Below are 20,207 nucleotides of genomic sequence, written 5' to 3'. Positions count from 1 at the left end.
TTGAAAGAGGTGAGTAGAAAGTGTTAGGAGTGCCTCCGAATCTGTCTCTACTTCAACTAGGAGATACTTTCTAGGGAAATACAAACATCTCCACTGACATGCTGCAGGAACAAACTTCCTCAATTTTGACTTTATTGTGCTCATCCAGAGAGGAATTAAACAAGAGGTAGCCTTTGACCCATCCGTAAACAAAGTTTACTCAGAGGAAGAATGGACTCTCTGGGAGAGTGATTAAATGTAATGGTTTAGACACATGTTTTAATATCAACTGGTGTGTTAACCATCACTAGTTCTTTCCTGGCATTAATTCCTGGACTCTACGAACGCATACTTGGTTGGCCCCTTTAAATTACTTTATAAACTTCACTTTCTTTAAAGAAAAGATCTTTCATTTAATCTATCATTTAATTTTCATTTATTCATCCAGCACTTTTACCCAGTGTGTAATCTGATAATGCTCTGTCTCAAAAATAGGGAGGAATAGAGTTGTCTATATTTACATAAAAACCATACAATAGAAACATAAATATATATAAAATGAACCTATGTTTAAAAGAAAAAAAATTAACAGACCCAGGATAACTCTTAGCAATACAAACTCTGATTTTAGACAAGTGAAATAAGCAAACCTGTTCCCGCATGAAATCTGCTTTCAACTGTCATCAAAGCCCACTTCTTTAAGCCTGCCTGGCTCAGAACATACTGTCTAATAGATTTCATTACTTTGTTAATCCTGTTCATCATACATGGAAACTAATTTGACAGAGATATTACTAACACTCCTCTGTCAATGAAACGCTTCAGAAAGCTATCCCAATGAATTTGAGGAGAAATGAAGTGTCAATTTGCTAATAGATCCAGGCATGGGGGGATGACATTAAACCTGTTGCTTTGCTCTGTCTGTGTGATTCGAATGTGGTCTCAGATGACTTTTGGAATTAGCCTTGTGAGACAGAACCCCCAGAAACTCAGTTAAAATGACAGGATGGCAAAACCGTTGCCAGGTCAACAACCTCTTATTTTCTCTTTGCCAACAGCAACACGGATGTGCCCAGGTGAAATGGTGAAGAGGCGGGTGGGTGTAGGAGGAGGAAGTAAGTGCAGCTGTTCGGCTTTATAATGACAGAATGAAAATCCCTCCTAGATTATGTATAATGTTTGGTTTTACTGGATATCATTATCTTAGCCACAAAGACTGCAAATGCTATTAGTAGTTAAGACACACACTGAGTTATTTGGTCCTTTTCAAAACCTCATCAGACCATCTATCTTGTAAATTTCTCAAAGCAGCAAATTCCAGTGGAAACATCTACATTTGTCTCAAATGGACTTCTGTGATAGGTTTACAATTGACTTAATGTGTCTACAGGGAGGAAGGATGCATCCCGTCTTATACCTACAGAAATAAAACGTGCAGGAAACTCACACCACCAAATTTTCTTGTTGGACTATAAAAAACAAAGCAAATAATAATAGCATGTTTTCAAAGCAACAGACTTACTTTCAGTGCAAATAGGACAACATCCTTTTCTGTTGAGAATTTTACCCTAATTAGGAGAAAAACAAAAAGAAGTTAGTGTTAAGAAACAGGGTTCGCTGAGGACAAATATCTTTGTTAAATATAATACCAGATAAGTCAAATGAAAGCAGTGCAATCTGTATTTGAACTCAGTGCCCAGATGGTGATGATGATGGTGAAAATGAAGTTTCAAGTATCAGGTTCTAAGGCTAAGCAAAACCATTCAGAAAGCTTTCCTGTTTTTATCCTCCCAGAAATATAATACCTGCAGGACTCATCGGTGTGATTTTTCTCACATGGAGAGAAGATGGAGACAGTCTGGCCTGAACTTATTTATTAACACCCAAATCTAGCTCTTTTGAGACCAAGTGCATACAACACAAAAAAATGGGATTTGTGCATCAACCTATCTATCCAGGCAAGACCTTCCTTCTGCCTCTGTTTGTTGGAGGAACCCAAGAAACTGTAACCCAAGCTCCGGCCTCAGCCAGATCTAGAGATATGGATAATACCTGCATTACAAGTCAAACTCAGTCAGATTTCTTCTCTCAGACAGTGGTATGCCATCCAGGTTAAGTCACTGTTATGCTGTCAAAGCCAAGGAAGCTGCAAATTTGGAAATGCTAAGCTACATCCCAAGGCCTTCCTGGAAATATAGTATAACCTCCTAGGTTGCATTTCTTCCCATTTTTTTAATGCATACCTTTTAAAGGGGGAAGCATGTTCTCAGGCTCCATATCAGACAACGATACCGTCTTATCGCTGGTTCAATGATTAATCACAAAGCAAAAGTAATGTGGACAAAGATTAACTTTTAGGGGGCACCTGCTATATAACATTCTTATTAGATGGTTTCCTCATATTACCAAACATCAGGTTAGTGGCAAATAGTTCATGTTAATATTTATAACATGTTCGGTGCAGATATTATTATATTGTGCTGATATTATATTATTGTAATCACTAAGATAGACAAGAACTTGATTTCCCTTTTAATAGAAGAAGCTAATGTCATGCAACACAAGAGTGGCAGAGCCCTAAATCAAACCCAATTTGGTGTAAGCTTAAAGGCCATGTTCTCTCTGCTCTAGATTTGTATCTTCTTTCATCCTTAATCCTTAAGGAAATTTAATATTTATTGGGCATCTGCTATGCAGTAGAAAGTGCATTCTTCAAACTATACCTCATTTAACTTTCACATCTACCCTTCAAATGCAAGTATCCTGTCCCTGGTTTACAGGAGATGGAAACTACGGAGACAGACCCAGGCCAGGGTCATCAGGGTTCCACAGTGCAGATGTGTTCCCTTCACTTGTCCGCTACTAGTCAGTTGCATGCAGAATAGATTTAGACAGTCATGCGGAGCAGAAAAATGCTGGTTAACAATTGAAAACTTGGAACCATATCTGATTAGCTCTCGCAGTCTGTGATGACTTTGAATAAGATTTAAAACTCAGCTTCATTTAGGCTTGTCATGGTTTGGGCCATCACAGCATATTTTCCTTGCTGGAACTCTGTTATCTATTTCTATTTGGCACAGAGTCTCCTTTAACTTCTTGTGACTGAAAGCAGTGGAGGATGTAGCCAAAGGAGGTCAGCTCCACTCAGGCAGACAGAATGGTGGCTCCAGGGGGTGGTGAGTTTGTTCTCTACCTGAGGGGAGCAGAGCTACTTAAAGCCAAGACCCCAATAAAATTTGATACTAGGATCACATCTGTACCTCGCACCTCAACGGAAATGCCATCTCCCTTCTTCGGAAAAGGAGAGTGGGGCTGGTAATCCCACTTAATTGGACGGGAATAAGTCAGACAAGAGCCATGGAGGCAGGGCTGAGTTGAGAGGCTGATTGGCTCTGGGCTCTGGCTGCACTGTCACCCCCTCATTAAGGACAGGACTGCACCCATCTCTGGAGGTGGTCTGGCGCTAACTGGTGTTAATCTTGTGATATAGAGAATGTCTCATACTAGAGATGACTGTTAATGCCCTCCTGTTCCCACTGGTACCCTCACAAAAAGCACATCCTTGCCTCTGGGATGTTGCCAGGGAGTGCACAGGAAATGCAGCCACAAAATCCCTTCTCAACAGACCCACATACTTCTGAAGAGAGAGGGGTGTAGCATCCAGGTGAGAATACAGGCTGCCATGTATTTTTTTGGTTTAGTTTCCCTAGACAATGCAGGGAAGTGGAAGTCCATTTTTAACTGGATTTCCACGGTAGAACTAAGTTATCTTCTCAAGTCCTTTTGCTGGCCCCATGAGGAGGGAAAGTGTAGACCGGAGGAATGGCTGGAAAAATGCCTAGAAAAAGGAAAGTGGCCCCTGAGGCAGGAGCTGGGCACCGACAAGCTTGGACAAGACTCGGGGGAGAGGGGTGCAGGGAAAGGCTTCTTCAGGGAGGGATGGAGGCTCCTGGCCCAAATGTGGTCCACAAAGAAGAAATGCTAACAAGACGCTGGTGACATGAAGATCGCTGACCTCCTCACAGCAAGAGACAATGCAAACCGTCAATCCCGCCACGGTGGCAGGACGCAAGTGAAGCTGGAAACTCCACACGGCCTGCTGAGGCTGGTTACTTGAGCCACCAGGTTGGCACCGCATCCTGTTTTTGTCTTGTAGAATAAGGAAGCCCATTATTACTAACATGTGCTGCAAGAGTTCATTAGCAGTGAGGGTTCCCCGAGGACTGGATAAATGATGTGATCCCACTTTTCCCAATGAATATTTATAAGCAGACCGTGTTCGAGTCTACTTATTGTATCTCCTTTTTTTCTTTTATGGGAGGTTTTCAGTTTTATGTCTGAGGCTTTTTAAAGCAAGACTAATTAGGGTTTTTTTTTTTTCTCCTTTTTTCCCTCCCCCCTTTATTCAGTTGTGCAATAGCAACAGCTGTTGTTTTTTTGTGCCTCATTTGGCACTCAAGTAAAAACAGCAACTTTTTGTTTATAATAATAACAGATGTGAATAAAATTAAAAGCTGTCTATAACAGAGCAGGGAGGACATGTCCTGAATATATGGATATATTTTCTCATTCACAGGAAGGTATTGAATAGGTTTGACATTTTCCCAAAACTCATAAAACCTTGAAAGGTTTCAAGTTGCTGAGGTGAATTCAATGAAACTCATGCTTCAGAAGATAATGGTTGCTTTATGCAATGCACTGGAACTATAGTTTCTGAAAAGAGATATTTCCATAAGGACGGTATTTCCATTTGGGGCTGTGATGGGGCCAGTGCCAGAGAGGGGAAAACATAAAAATGTAGAGGGGTTGGGGGTTTGCTCCCAGACAGGAGAAATCCTTTGGGGGAGGTATTAATAAACAACCACATATTACTTTGAATGGTGAATGAGAAGAAAATTCTGATTTGAGAAGAGAGGGAGAGAAAAGAGGGAAATTCAGAGGGTGGTAATGATGCTCAACAGAATGCCCAGCAAAACAAACGAGGGAGCAGACCAAGCAGATTCAAAGACATTAAAACAAAGAATTAGAAAAAGTCAGTAAGAAATAAAAGTATGAGACAAGAGACACGTTCAAAGTGATTTTCACCTAAGGCAAAAATTGCGTGGGAACTAACAAAACAAAACAAAAAAAAGTAGCAGTAGTAAGCTTATGGGGGATGTGACTATTGGGAACTCAGGAGCATCAGGGGATCTGGATTGCGTATTCAGAGCCAGTATGTGAGCATGCCACACACAGCTTCCCAAGGTCAAGAGAAACACAGCCTGCACCATGCACGTACCTGAGGGCAGCTGCTGATGGGAACACACTGCTTCTTCCGACACTCCGTCCTGCCTTTCACACAGGCACAGATGGAGCAGTTAACAGAGGACCACATCTCTCCATCCTGCACGAGAGAGCACAAGGCACTGCTGTCAGCTGCAGGCTGATGAGAGCTAATCCAACAGGCTGGGACTTTTCTGGCAAGGCCAACATTTCTTACTCTGAGTGAGGGATGCCATCACGAGACTAAATTACACAGCAGTGTCTATCTACATCTAACCAAATTAAGAGAACAATTAAGATTGCAGCATACATGTGAGTGCATGTGTACGTATGGGTGCAAACCTGTGTGTGTGTGCGTGTGGGTGTGGGTGTGTTCTGCTCCCTCAGTATTAAAAAAAAAAAATGCTTGTGTATATAATCAAATCACATTTGCATCTTGCTCCTCAAGCACTGTTCAGTTCATCTCACTCTGGGAGATGACCAAACATGACTTTTCACACGAAATATAATAACAAGGGTATGATTTTCCCCTATTTGATAGGACTGAAACGTCTGAGCCATTCCAGGCATGAGAAATTAATTGAGACATCCAGAGGTGGTTAGTTTATTCCCAGCTGTGTTGTGGCGCTAGACCACACAGGACATGAACACGCAAAGAGCAGAATCTAATTCAAATTAAAAGAACACTGCTCAGATGCCTGATGGCCAGGCCATCTGACAATGTGCAGCCAGACAGAATATGCCTCGAGTGGCTCATACCATGTCCCTGCCTGACAAAGACTCACCTCCCCAAAGGCCGGGTAGCACTTTGGTACACGTTTTCTAGCCCAGAAAAGACTTGTTGGAGGAATGTCTTTGACTCACTGGATTTTTAATCTACAATTGCCAAATGTCCAGCCAAAAGAAGCCCTGTGCCTTTGTAGAGCATGCAGGAATTTGTGGAAAAAGTGGTAAGAGGCAACAGAGTTGGACCTGAAAACAAAACAAGGATTCCTTCCTGGGATCCAAGCAGCAGATTTTGTTAAAAACAGAGAAACAAACAGATCTTTGAGGACAGCTCCTCCACTTCCTCTTCTTTCTTACTTTTGAAGTTATTTAAGGACTGCTTGCTCTCTAGTCCCTTTTGTTTCTTGGGAGAGAAAAACTAGCTGAACTGTCTTAAAAGGACACCTGACTGCCCCAAGCCCTCTGGGTATACATTTCTAGGCCTCAGTGTTTCAAATGACCCTCTGGAAATTATTTTAGGCTCATTCACATAAAGGAAACATTTTACAAGCAGACCCGAAAGCATTTTGCACCCAGTGCTGTCAAGACAGTGGATTCATGGCTGCCCTGTAGACAAAGGATGACTTCATGGGATGAAGACACACATGGCACAGTTTCCCACTCAGGCATCCAAAACAAGCAAGCAAAAAAAATGTAAAGCATACTTGAATGGGGGCATCAGAGGCCAAGAGCCAAGCCTAATGATTTAATGGGGACAGGAAGCTCACACCTTCACTCAACTGCTGTGCCTGCCACTGGGAATACCCGACTCTCAACATCTTCCACATGGGATGATCCAATCCTCTTTAAAAAGCAACTTTGTATAAAGTTCCCCAAAAAATCAGACTATAAACCCTTCAGCATCTGAGCAAAGGACACTGAGCATCTCTAACAGAAGGAGATGCTCCTGGACACCCAACTCCCACAGCCCCTCCAGAAGAGGCCATGTTCAACTGAAAGTCAATTACTAGGTGATCGTATTGGAAAAGGTAATACTGCTTCACAGGTTTAAACTATTTGATGAAGCAAAAATGAAGCCAAAGAAAAACATTTTTCAAACAATTGCTTCTCTACCCCATGTCCACTTGTTCCTAAATATATTTGTGTATAATATTGTGATAGAAAAAAAGTACATTATATATACATATACACATGTACATAGCACACATAAGATATGAAATAATCCAATTTGCATCTTTTCTGGAGCATTAAAGATACAGCAGTTTCTATGATACAGCAGTTTCTACAAGCTCATGACATACCCGGAAAATCTTGTTGCCAAACTTGCATACTTTGACGTCCTCTGGGGGCACTCGTAGGAGGCAGTCTTCACAACAAGCATCCTCGCCTTTGTCACAGCTGCCAGGGTGGGAACACTTCTTCTTACACACTATAGTAGAGTCCTGGGGGCCCAAAGACAAGCTAGAAATTAAAAATGAGTTCTACCTCTACCAAACATGATATCTGACCTCCTTTTAACCACCCACAAACAAGTGCTTTATAACACAGCCTGTAGACACACTGGTCTCAGTGGTGGCAATCAGTCTCTCTTGGGTCCATCCATGACTTTAAGCCAACTTCTGTGAGTTCCATGTAAAGACAGGAGATCTTTCACCATATAGTAAAATTAAAAACTAGAATTCTTGCTCAAGATGAATATTTTTAGCATGTTCTATGTTCTCAAAGGAGCTGAGCCAGCAGTTTAAAAGCTGGGTCTGGCTCCTAGGAGTTTGCAGTGAATAGGGACCCTCACCAGGCTACTTAACCTTTGAGGGTGACAAGTTTAAGTCTGTCACTTAGAGGGTATGGCTTGATTTATAAAGTGCCATTCCACATTAATAAAAATGAATAAATACATGAATATTCATTCCACATGAATAAAATTACCAAGTAAATCATGCCTATTGATTCAGACAACCCACTGAAGAAAGAAGTTCAGAGTAGCTTGAGAAAGAAGCTTGTTGCAGCCAACCAAGTGCAATTTTACCTAGAGTAGGTTTCCAGCTGTAATGACTAGAAGAATGAAGCATTTATGAAACTGAGTAGAAGACATGGCCAGAGAAAGACATGACACAGGGTAGATTAGTAATTCCCCAAAAGTATTAAATTAATGTGAAATCAATGGAAAAGAAATAAGGCCAAACCATTTTCCAAGACACAGACCCTATTAGCAAGTTCTGAGGGAGCATTATATGCAAACAGCTGTGTAGATCAACATACATAACTTCTGTATTTTCTATGTTTGTCTATGATTTCAAGAGGTACTTCCAGTACCATCTATTATACTAAATGAAGGGTGCAAAAAATAGACTTATCTGTCTATAATTAATATGACCATGAGATGATTCTCCCTCCCTTTCCCCAGTTGCATTTATCATCTTTTATTTTTAAGGTTCTAACCACACCATATAGTGGATAGGATTTAGAGTTGAACAAGATCAGGGTAGAATGCCAATTTATTTTATTAGGTGTTTTATCTTGAGCAAATTCATCTCTCTGACTCTCATATTCTCCATTTTCAAGATGGACATGATAATACCTATTTCTCAGTTTCCTGTGAAGTATAAATAAAATATGCAAAGTACCTGGCACAGAGCTTAGCACACAAAAAATTATCATAAATCAGCTCAAAAACTAGGGAAAAATTCACTGTGAAACAGCATGTCCTGATTTACACCTTGAAAAAGAAATAATGCATTTTTTTCAATATTGCTCTCAAATAATGTATTTTTCCAGGTAGATGTCCCAATTATAATTAAAGACACACAGAGACACACACATGTGCACACAGCACTTGTGAGGCTGTGAGCCGGCACTGACTTAAGCAATGAGAATAGATAGGTAAATATACTTCTGTCCTCAAGGAACTCACAGTGTAAGAGGAGAAATAACCATGTAAACAAATAAATTGCAATATAACATAGTAGCAAATAGCACTAGAAAATGTGCAAAGGCAGCAGAGAAGAGATAATAGTCTATCAAGGTGGGTTTGGAAAGCTTCTCTGGAAGGTGACATCTGAGATAGATTGTTGATGATAAAGAGGAGTTTACTAGTGAAAATATAAGAAAGTGGGGACACTGATGGAAAGGAATTGCCATAATGGTAGACACAGAGCTCTGAAACTATTATGTTCAGAGAACTATTAAACAGCACCTGTTGTGTTACTGAATGGGGATCCTAGAAAGATAGACAGAAAATAATATTGATTATCCAAAATGATTACAACCTGATTATTCAAGCTTCCAACTTCCCAAAGATGACTGCAAATTCCTACCCTGGAATTCTCTTGGAGGAAAAGTGTTAATTACACTTTTCATCAAACACTGGGATTTATTGCCTAGATAGCTCTGAAAGAATCCATGAGCAAATCTAAAACACTGTATGCATAACTAATCCCACTGATGGAATGCCTGATTTTATTGCAATCAAGACAACTGAAATGTTAAATTTTTCATCAAAGGCTCAGTATCCCCAAGAGGAAGCTATAACCTGTGAAATTCCCAGAGGGGAAGAGAAGTCCTGAGAATGGGGACCAATGAAAATGCAAGGAGTGGTTCTATATTAACATAAGACAATACCAGCCATGGGAGAGAGGAAGGAGTCTCAGGAAAGTATTCTGGGCTTTTTAAGAATTACCCTATATCCAGTGCCAAGGAATAGACATCTCAGTCCTAACACAGCAAAGAAGTGCATGCCTTAAGTAATCTGGAACTTCTGAACTGTAATCCCAGCTACTGACTCAAAGCTAACATTGAACAAAAAGCACCTCTCTAGCTCTTTAGCTATTAAAAACAACAACAATCACCACCAAAATGTATTATTCTAAACTGTGTCACATAGCTGTTTAGATTAACTCACTAATCCCAAAGTCTTCCATGTGAACAATTCTCTTCTTGTATTCAAAGACAAATCACTGCATACATATAGTTTATAAATGTGTGGTGTGTATCCCTTTAAAATTCTGGAACTGCGAGATTCTTTTCTTACCAATAATTAGACTTCGGTTGGTTGCTTGTTTGTTTGTTTGTTTGTTTGTTTGTTTTTTGAGAAAAGTGAGTAATGCTTCAAGTAAGAAGTGATGACCATATATGAATACTCTCTTCCAAATCTACTAGATTTATCTTTGTGATAAACTACAAATTCACACCTTTCTTTTGTCTTGAATGTGATAAAAGTGATTTCTATTACCAAGTTTGTCAGAGATTTAATCTTGGATAAATGGTGTCAGAAGATACAGCCACATGTATCTATTTGTCTAAGTCTAGAAAATTCCTGAGGATAGACCTTCAGAGTTACTTCTCTCCACCAGGATATCATCTCTTGGTCTAGGGAAGATCCCAGGGAGTTACATTTCGGTTCTCTGCTTGAACTTTCTTGAGATCCTCAAATTCTTGAGATTCATAAAATAACATTAATATTGCCTCCACCAAAAAAAAATTACACATTATTATGTCTGGTCATAATGTTAGTACTAAATCCCAAAATACTGTCATCATGGACCAGCCCCTCAGAGCAACCTTACCCTGCAGGTGCATGAAGTGCAGTTGTCGTAAAGAAAGGATGATCCGTTGTCATAAACGTCACTGCGAAAGAGGCAGCTTCCAAATGGGAGGTCAAACACTTTCCTCTGCCCTAAGGGGAAGCAACCACACAGTATAAGCAAGACAGAAGTCAAGGATGTGCCACTTTGTCATTAGCAAATACATGTCAGGACTGTTATGTTAATTATGGAACCAAGGAAAACGGGAAGTCAGAGATAACCTCTTGGAAGATGTGATGCCTGAGCTGCATCTTTGAGAACAAGTAAAATTATCCAGACGGTGGGTTTGACAGGGAAGAGGTAGAAGCCAAGATATAAAAGAAGAATCAATGATATGGAGCTTCAGCTCAAGAAATCACAAGTCTGTTGGCACAAAGGGTGAAACTAATTCAAAGAGTACATAGAGGCAGCTCCACATGCCAAGCATTCAATCTTTCATAGGCTTCACATCTCTGTAGAATTAGTTTGATTTTCTCTGATGGGAACACTTGAACGTTGTCCAAAAGGACTGTAAAGGCAACCAAAAATAGGGAGCAAAATCTAATTTCCTCTTTTCATTTAGTATTTTGAGTTTCTACTCCCTGAAGCATAAAAATAAAATAAAATAAAATAAAATAAAATTCCTAACATGTTACTTTAATTATAGCATCTAGCAAGATGGTGACAGAATGAAAACACTGGACTCTACTCCTCCACACATTCACAACGAAAATACAACTAAACAAACAAACCCTGGAAGATAAACATGATTATTGCATACATGAAGAAAAATGGCATGCAGAAAAGGGGTAGGAAAAACTATAAACTACTTAGACTAATACCAGGCCAATACCACCCACAAGAAGGTGCCATGGTTGCCACATGGAGCCTCTCTGCAGTTGTAACTCAAAAGCACACATCTACCTTAGGGACATTTAAAACCAAGCACTACACTGGGGTACACAGAGTCAGTGTGAAGGACAGGTGATACTACAGTAGTAAGCATGCAAAGTAGTAAGCTGAAACAGTCCTGTGGAAGAAAGGAGAAAAATGAAGACATACTATCACCTGACTTTCAACTATGCTATAAATTAACAGAAATTAAGACAATCTGGTATTGGCATAAAAATAGACATATAGCCCAATGAAATAGAATCAAAAGTACAGAAATAAATCCACATATATATCAATAATTAATTCAAGAAAAATAACAATGGGAAAAGGAAAGCCTCTTTAACAAATGGTGCTGGGGAAACATGTGAAAGGATGAAATTGGATCGAGCTCTAACTCCATGAACAAGAGTCATTTCAAAATGTATTAAAGTTTAGATGTAAGGCCTGAAACAATAAAATATATAGAAGAAAATACTAGCCATAAGTTTGATGACATCAACGATAAAGATGTTTTTGGAGACTGAACTCCTACAGCAAAGGAAATGAAAGGAGAAATGAACAATTGGGATTAACTCAAATTGAAAAGCTTTTACACAATGACAAACATGTAACTGATTAAAAAGACATCCTACTGAATTGCAGAAAGTATCCACACCTTACACAACTGACAGGAACTCATATACCAGGTATGTGAAAATTTATATGATTTAACAATAAAGAAACAAACAACCTAACTAATAAATTGGCAGCAAATCTGAGCAGACAGTTCACCAAAGGCGACATTCTCAAAGCTAATAGATATATAGAAAAATGTTCAGCATCACAGCTTTTAGTAAGAAAGATAAAGTTCAAAATAGGATGTCATTGGGCCTCCACTGGTGGCACAGCGGTTGAGTGCTGGGCTGCGAAGCTGCCCGCAGCCTCTGCAGCGCCGGTTCGATCCCTGGCCACCGGCGAGGGTCCCACATGGCACACAGACTTCTCGCCGCCCGCTGCTCCCCTCAGCAGTGTATTTCAGTCCTTCTGCCTGTTCTGCTCTCCGCTCTGGCTCTGGTGGATTCTCTCACCCTCCCGCACTTCTGACTGTACCCAGTGCTCGTATAAATAAATAAATAAATCTTAAAAAAAAAAAATAGGATGTCATCTCATACCTGAGAGAATGGCACATATTAAGAAGATACCCCATGCTCAGCGAAATAAGCCAGAAAGAAAAAGAAAAATACCGGATGGTCTCACTCATAGCAGGAATCTAGAAAACTTAAATAAGGGACCAGGAAAATGAATAACTATAAGAAAGTGAAAATCAAAATCAACAAAAAACTATGAACCAGAGACACTTTTTGGGGGGTGGGGGGGTGGGAGGGGAGGGATTGGGATCAGAATGGGGGGGTTGCAATTGTATGGGGAATATAAAAATAAAATTTATTATTTAAAAAAAAAAAAAAAGGGCCTCCCAGGTGGCGCAGCGGTTGAGCGCTGGGTTGCGAAGCTGCCCGCAGCCTCTGCAGCGTCTGTTCGATCCCCGGCTGCTCCCCGGCCACCGGAGGAGGGTCCCACATGGCGCGCAGACCTCTCCTGCCGCCCGCTGCTCCCCTCAGCGGTGTACTTCGGTCCTTCTGCCTGCTCTGCTCCCTGCTCTGGCTCTGGTGAATTCTCTCACCCTCCCGTAGTTCTGACTGTACCCAGTGCTTGTATAAATAAATAAAAATAAATCTTAAAAAAAAAAAAAGAAGATCCCCAACAATAAGTGCAGGAAAGGATGAGGAGAAAATGGAACCCTATTATAATCCTATTATTGCCTTAAAAAAGAAAAAAACTAGAAATGGAAATGCCATTTAACCCAGAAATTCCACTCATGGGCATCTACCTAAAGAACTTGAAGTCATCCACTGAAAAGATCATAGGATCCTCAATGTTTAATGCAACTTTATTTAAAATATCTGGGACATGGAAATAACCTAACCACCCACTGATAGAAGACTGAATTAATTAGTTGTGATATAGCCACACAAAGGAATATTATTCAGCAAAACCAAATGTTGCCATTTATAGCAAAATTGAAAGAATGCAAGGGAATTGTGTGCAGGAAAGCAAGTCATAATGAAAAAGACATATTGGGCTTTACATAGCAAATGATCCGACAAAGCAAAAATACTTATAAAAGCTAGTGGACTCTAATAAATGAATTGAGGCATCTCAGGTTAAGAAGAAAGGGGGATAAAAGGTCAGAAGGGTATAAGGGATGGCGGTGGGGAAAAAGAGAAACATTGATAAATTTAACAACCTGAAATAAAATATTCTTAATTTTTTTAAATCAAAAAATGAAAGAAAAATAAATTAAAATAATTCTAAGTTATATTTATCTTGTAGGCACAATAGGAAAAAAGTTACTTTGATTACACAGTAAGTTGAAAAGGCAAATATTCATTTTCACTCATCTAATTTACCTTTGTACCCTCTTTCTTCTTGTAAAAGATTAAAAAAAATCTTTACTTTTCAATAGACCCCATGACATGCTGAAAATACCTATAAATACATGATAAATACTGTTCTTAGAACTGTTGGAATTACTGTTAGTAGGAGTCAAGAAATCTGTTATTTTCCTCTCAGAGCCAACCTCACAATTAAATCATTTATTATATCATTAGTTTATATCTCACCACCAGCAGCAAACTTGTTGTTCTTTAAAAGATGATAATGGGGGGGCCTCCCTGGTGGCGCAATCAGTTAAGACACAACCTATGAAGCTCTCCGCAGCCTCTGCAGCACAAGTTCAATCCCAGGCTGGCCAGGGAATAAAATTCCAAATGGCGCAGCAGACCTCTCCTGACTTGCCCACTGCTCCCCTCAGCAGTGTACTTCAGTCAATCTGCCTGTTCTGCTCCCCACTCTGTCTCTGGTGAATCCTCTCACCGTCCACACCTCTGGCCTGTACCCCACTCTTGTATGCATAAATAAATAAATCTTAAAAAAAATAAAAGATGATAATGAGTTATATTGGGGTGCCACATATGGACTCCCTGGTAACAGTGCTTTATAATCCAGGCCTCACTTCCCTCATAAAATTATATATATATATCTCCAAAATCTCTTTTATGGTCAAACAAAATTTAACACAATGACTATATTAAAACCTAGCAAGTATTAATACTCCCAACTAAAACAAATATTCATATGTGTGTGTGTGTGTGTGTGTGTGTCTGTGTGCGCGCGTGGGTGTGTGTGTATTCTTAAAGTTTCTGAGAATTTAAAGACTAAATTAAAGAATTACCTGTAAAATTCAAAATTCATCTTTTCTTTAGATTTTCATCTAGGGAACCCCCAAAGGGTTATCTATCTTAAAGCACCAGAATCTGGACACAGACCAAAGTACATGAATTTGGCCCACCCCATCAAAATTGCTTCTGTTACAATTATACTTGCTTTTAAAACAGTTTAGTATAAGAAACATCATTCACTACAAAAATGAGGTGAAGTTATTTATCACTACTTCAAACACCCTCCTCTTTGTCATTCCATCAGAGATATTTTCCTATTCTTTAATAATTAAAAATAGCTCTGCTTCAATTGAACAATTTTTTAAAATTGTGATAACCTAGTTTGCTGCTTTCCTATATTTTATCTACATGTGATTCATGTGTTTTGTAAATGTACTTAAATCCTTTTTGGTAAAGGCAGGATATAAGTGAATAAATAGATGCTGTCAAACGTCCTTCCCCACCAATCAAAATACATGTTCTTCGAGGCTGAACTCCATATTGTCTCTTCTGTGGCACTTTCATATTGTGGAGTGAGCAGCCCCTTCCTGTGTTCCCATAACCTGTTGCTCATACTGCAATGATTGTGATAATATTGTTGCATGGGGTGGATGAATGAATCGTGGATCAACGGATTCCTGAACAGAAAGACTCTTCAAAGGAGCTCATATACCTGAACAAATGTGACTAAAGGCTTAAATGATCCCTCAGTAAAATGCAAACTTTACTTAAATATATTGATATAAAGCTCTTGGCACAGACCCTGGCATTCATTAAACACCACCAGTAGGTGGCCGATGACCAGGACCATCATTACCAGTGCCGGGCTGGGGCACTATGACAGGTGCAGTAGGTGGTCAGTGTACACTGAGCTCTGATGAGTTTCTTCACTGAAAATGAGAAAAGAATGTTCTAATCCAGAAGACAGAGGAATGCCACGTGAACAATCCTGGCCAAGGCAAAAATGAACAGCAAATCAGTGACCAACTGGCCAAAGCCTATGATTGCAGAGTCTAGAAAGCATTCTAGTTTGTTTGTTTGTTTGTTTTCTATCTGCCTTGTGTGGGGGTATGTTTCTTTTTTACCCCCAAAGAATATAAAATCTTATCTTTATCCTAGTGATCATGATCCAAACAAGATGAAACATTCATAAGACCAGTTTACAGATTTCACATGCAGCCTGATTGAAGCCATTTTCACTATTCTGCTGGGGTTTGACCCAACCAAAAAAGGACTCACTTGGAAGAATTATGGTTTTCAATTTTCTACGATTTGCTATTCCTTCATCTCCTGTCTTAGGATCACAAATGAACAGAGAAACCTGCATTTAGTACAATATTCATTGTTTGTGTGCGAAACCTCTAAGCTAACTCAGCATATCTACAGTACATCTAATTAATCCTTGATGCCAGGCCCAAATGCCACCTCCTCCGTGATATCTCTCCCACTTACATTGCAAACTGCTTCCACCATCACCCAGAGTGTGATCATTTCTACCACAGTGAACGGGAGAACTGTATTCCAGGGACACAAGCACATGGACCAGAGGAAATGTCATTAAACAGTGCTTCTTTGTTCTTATAATAAGAGTTTATATTTACTTTAGAAGTATATGCATGTGTATGTGTGTTCGTGGACATGCATAAGACGACAAACTATGTAAAAAGTAGCAGAAGAATCCCTCAAAAAGGAGAAAACTGCCTTAGTTTAACAGGATATCTTTACTTGCCAATTTGGTGGAAAGGCATGCCTGTGACAAACTGGGAATGAGGAAAATAAATAATGGCATGATTTGGAATTGGGAGAAATAAATTATGAAAGAAAGAAGAGTCCAGTAAGGGGAAGCATACTGGGAGCCAGGAGCCCAAATAAAAGAGACAATCAGTGAAATTTTCCAAAAGGCATAATAGCTAAGACCTTGTTTTGTTGTTTTTTTTTTTTTAAGATTTATTTATTTATTTATACAAGCACTGGGTACAGTCAGAAGCGTGGGAGGGTGAGAGAATTCATCAGAGCCAGAGCAGGGAACAGAACAGGCAGAGTGACAAAATACACTGCTGAGGGAAGCAGTGGGCATGGCAGGAGAGGTCTGTCGCGCCATGTGAGACCCTCGCCAGCAGCCGGGGATCGAACCGGTGCTGCAGAGGCTGCGAGCAGCTTCGCAGCCCAGTGCTCAACCGCTGCGCCACCAGGGGAGGTCCAGTTAAGACCATTTAAGAAGAAATGAGCTTAAAACTCTTTTTTTTTTTTTAAGTTATTTACCATGTTCTCTGTTATCACCCTCATTATCCAAATCCATCAGTAAAATCTGTTTGACAAGCCTTGTTTCAGTAACACTATATTGATACAAAAAAGACTGGAAGAGGTGATGGCTGGGAAATTACAAAATATGTTAAAAAAAAAATAAAGAGGAGGAGGTGGTGGGAGGGGAACAGGGTGAAGGGAGCCGAGAGATAGAAAGAGACTGCAGAAGCAGAAACATAAAGCCACTCGTGCCTAGGAAAAATATTGGCTCCCTCAAGGATTCCTGGAGTTCGGGGGCAGGGAGGATCTGTATGGTGTGCCAAGCTAATTTTATTTGAATCTAGTCTGACCTCAGCTAGCTCAAGGGCCTAGGAATGATTAGGGAGCAGAGATATGGATTATAGACAGAAGCCAAAAAAACTCATGCTCTAGAGACTCCCCTTCTGGGTGGTCTCCTTTCAGTTGGCAACATGCTCGCTGCCTCCAGGTCATCAGGGGAACTGAGGTGCAGCAGGTCAGAGCATGGACTTAGGAATCACACCAGGTGTTCAGGTATCGACTCCAAAAGTCACCATCTGGGCCACCTTCTAGGGATCTACTTCCCTTTTAGTAATAAAACGAATAACAGCACCTATATCACACGGCAGTGTTGCAGGATATATTTAATACACATGAGTCACAGCTCAGAGAAGATTAAATGAGAAAAAACATATAAAATGCTTTGCATGATGCCAACTACATATCAAATGCCAACATGGAATAGCTAAGGGTGAAGGATAGAAACTGGACTCTTGGTGGTGATCACAATGTAGTACATGCAGATGCAGGATGATATGATATTCCTGAAACCCACTTATGTTATAAACCAATATTACTTCAATACAACTTTTAAAAAACTTTTGAACTATTATAAGACCTTAATTATGGCAACATGTTCATTAAAATTATTGAACTCCCCTTTCAAAAAATAAAAGGAAATAGCTACTACTCCTTTGTGTTGGCTATTATGCATTAAATCCTTCCAAATTTTCTTATTTGGGAAATGCTATCCTCCTGCAGAGTTTTGCCTCTAAAAGCAACACTGGTCGGGCCTCCCCTGCTGGTGCAGGTGGTTGAGCGCCGTGCTGTGAAGCTGTCTGCAGCCTCTGCAGCACTGGTTTGATCGCAGCCGACAAGCGAGGGTCCCACATGGCGAGACAGACCTCTCCTGACTTGCCCACTGCTCCCTTCAGCAGTGTATTTCGTCAGTCTGCCTGTTCTGTTCCCCTCTCTGTCTCTGGTGAATCCTCTCACCCTCCCATGCATCTGGCCTGTACCCCGGTTCTTCTTTAAAATAAATAAATAAATCTTTTTAAAAAATAAAAAAGTAAAATAAAAGTAATACTGGTCTAGATTATTCCATGTATTACTTCAGAGGCCTCTAGTAATCATCATAAGCCTAATTAAAGATATTTTCTTTAATAGAGTCCTCCCTAAGAGGGGATGGAGAGGGAGAATGTCTGATGTACCAGGTTTACAGATACAGGGAGAGACAAAAGAGAAGAAACTTCTGTGGAGGCCTCATGAAGATACCAAACACTGTACACACCTTGCACTGCCATCACTAGGCATAGTTATCTCTAACAAGCCATGAAATAGGACTACTTAGGAACCCCAAGATAACAATGAGAACAAACACTCTGAGCAGAATCTCTGGGAATAAATGACAATGTTCTTTGACCTGAAAACAGTCACTCACCCAAACATTTGGGGCAGCACTGTCCTGGGGGGATGTGGCTAAGGTGCTGGGGACAGGAAAGAATGGGACAGACTTCTCTCACGCACTGTGTCCTGCCTCCCTGAAGAAAAGAGAGAAAAAGGCACATTTAGAAAAGTAAGTGCATATATATTGTGTAATCAATATATCTGGAACAAACCTACGACCTTCTCTGATATTAGGTCCTTGGGCTGTCTGCTCAGGTCCAAGTAATTTCTCCCAAGAATGCTTTTATCTTCCCTGTAGACCAGTACCTGCAAAAAGACTGCTCCTAAAAAAGGTCACAATATTACTCTCCCCGCCCTCCACCATTTTCTTATGTTTTCCTACACAAGACCAATCAACTGTCTTATTTTGCTTGGGCATTGAGACATTCAGAACTAAAATCAGGAAAATCTCAAGCAAACCAGGATAAGTTGGCTTCCCATTCCAACCTCCTTCAAGCAAAGGAACCCTCTGAGTATTAACTAAGACTGTGCCTCCTCCTTTAGACCCCATTCTTCTGCAGACATCTTTCTCCAGGAAGATGTCACTTCCTCCAGGAAGGTTTCCCTTCCTGCCTCAGCTTAAAAGTGTTTCTAGGATGGTTCAGTGAGGATTGGATTAGATGAAGCAATTAATTTGCTAAAATGGATACACTACAAGTCATTTCACTGAATTCACAAAACTGACCAAATGTGTTTTCATTAATTATAGAGTTTAGGGCCTCCCCTGGTGGCTCAGCGGTTGAGCGCTGGGCTGCAAAGCTGCCCACAGTCTATGCAGCACCAGTTGGATCCCCGGCTACTGATGAGGGTCCCACATGGCGTGACAGACCTCTCCTGCCGCGCCCACTGCTCCCCTCAGCAGTGTATTTCGTCACTCTGCCTGTTCTGTTCCCCGCTCTGGCTCTGGTGAATTCTCTCACCCTCCCGCACTTCTGACTGTACCCAGCACTTGCATAAATAAATAAATCTTTAAAAAAAATTAGAGAGTTTATACCAATTGATATTAGGGTTTATAGAAATCCTCCTAGTCCCTCCATTCTTGATCTTTCTGTTCTTCAGCACTCATTACCACTAACACCCATTCTTCATTTCTTTACCTCCGCAGTGCCTCCTCTCCCCATTCTCCACCCACCCATGGGTGTCTCTCCGCTCTTTAGAATGCCAAGATTCAGTATGCTGACTCCTGCTGCCCAACCCCCCAGCAGAGGTGCTGTTTTTCTAACCTTAACAAGTTGTAACTGAATCTTCAGAAGGATGGGACAGAAAAAAAAAGTGCTTTCCAGTCAACTTACAGACAACAGCTTTGCAAAGGTGATGGAAAAACTATTCTGTGTCATAGGAATTGCTGTAAAATTTATGAATAATTTTTAAAAAATTAGTAAAATTGGTAAATAGGTCACTAGGCAAAAGGAATTTCAATAGATTGGGAGTTTTCTGGAATTTGAACTAGAAACCAAAGTAATAGAAGGCAGGTACATGCTGTATCAAGCCAGTAATTTCTGCCTCAAGAGGCCACAGAGCTGAGGAACTCACACCTCCAAGA

General features: G+C 40.3%; 1 protein-coding gene across 2 annotated transcripts in view; it reads right to left on the bottom strand.

Annotated features, from left to right (window-relative positions):
* Window positions 1-20,207, bottom strand: part of BMPER (BMP binding endothelial regulator) — a gene marked incomplete at both ends in the record, with an annotated part of 242,828 nt that overhangs the window by 104,942 nt on the left and 117,679 nt on the right. For both annotated transcript variants that reach the window (XM_084229389.1, XM_084229390.1), the window contains 5 exons: window positions 1,502-1,547; window positions 5,258-5,362; window positions 7,269-7,409; window positions 10,530-10,639; window positions 18,660-18,759. In XM_084229389.1, coding sequence (XP_084085515.1) covers window positions 1,502-1,547; window positions 5,258-5,362; window positions 7,269-7,409; window positions 10,530-10,639; window positions 18,660-18,759 — 502 coding nt within the window. The remainder of the gene's footprint in view (window positions 1-1,501; window positions 1,548-5,257; window positions 5,363-7,268; window positions 7,410-10,529; window positions 10,640-18,659; window positions 18,760-20,207) is intronic.

This window comes from Talpa europaea (assembly GCF_964194135.1).
Source record: "Talpa europaea genome assembly, chromosome: 3".
NCBI lineage: Eukaryota > Metazoa > Chordata > Mammalia > Eulipotyphla > Talpidae > Talpa > Talpa europaea.
The sequence above is the reverse complement of the archived record's forward strand: the minus strand, read 5'-3'. Positions and strand labels throughout refer to the sequence as shown.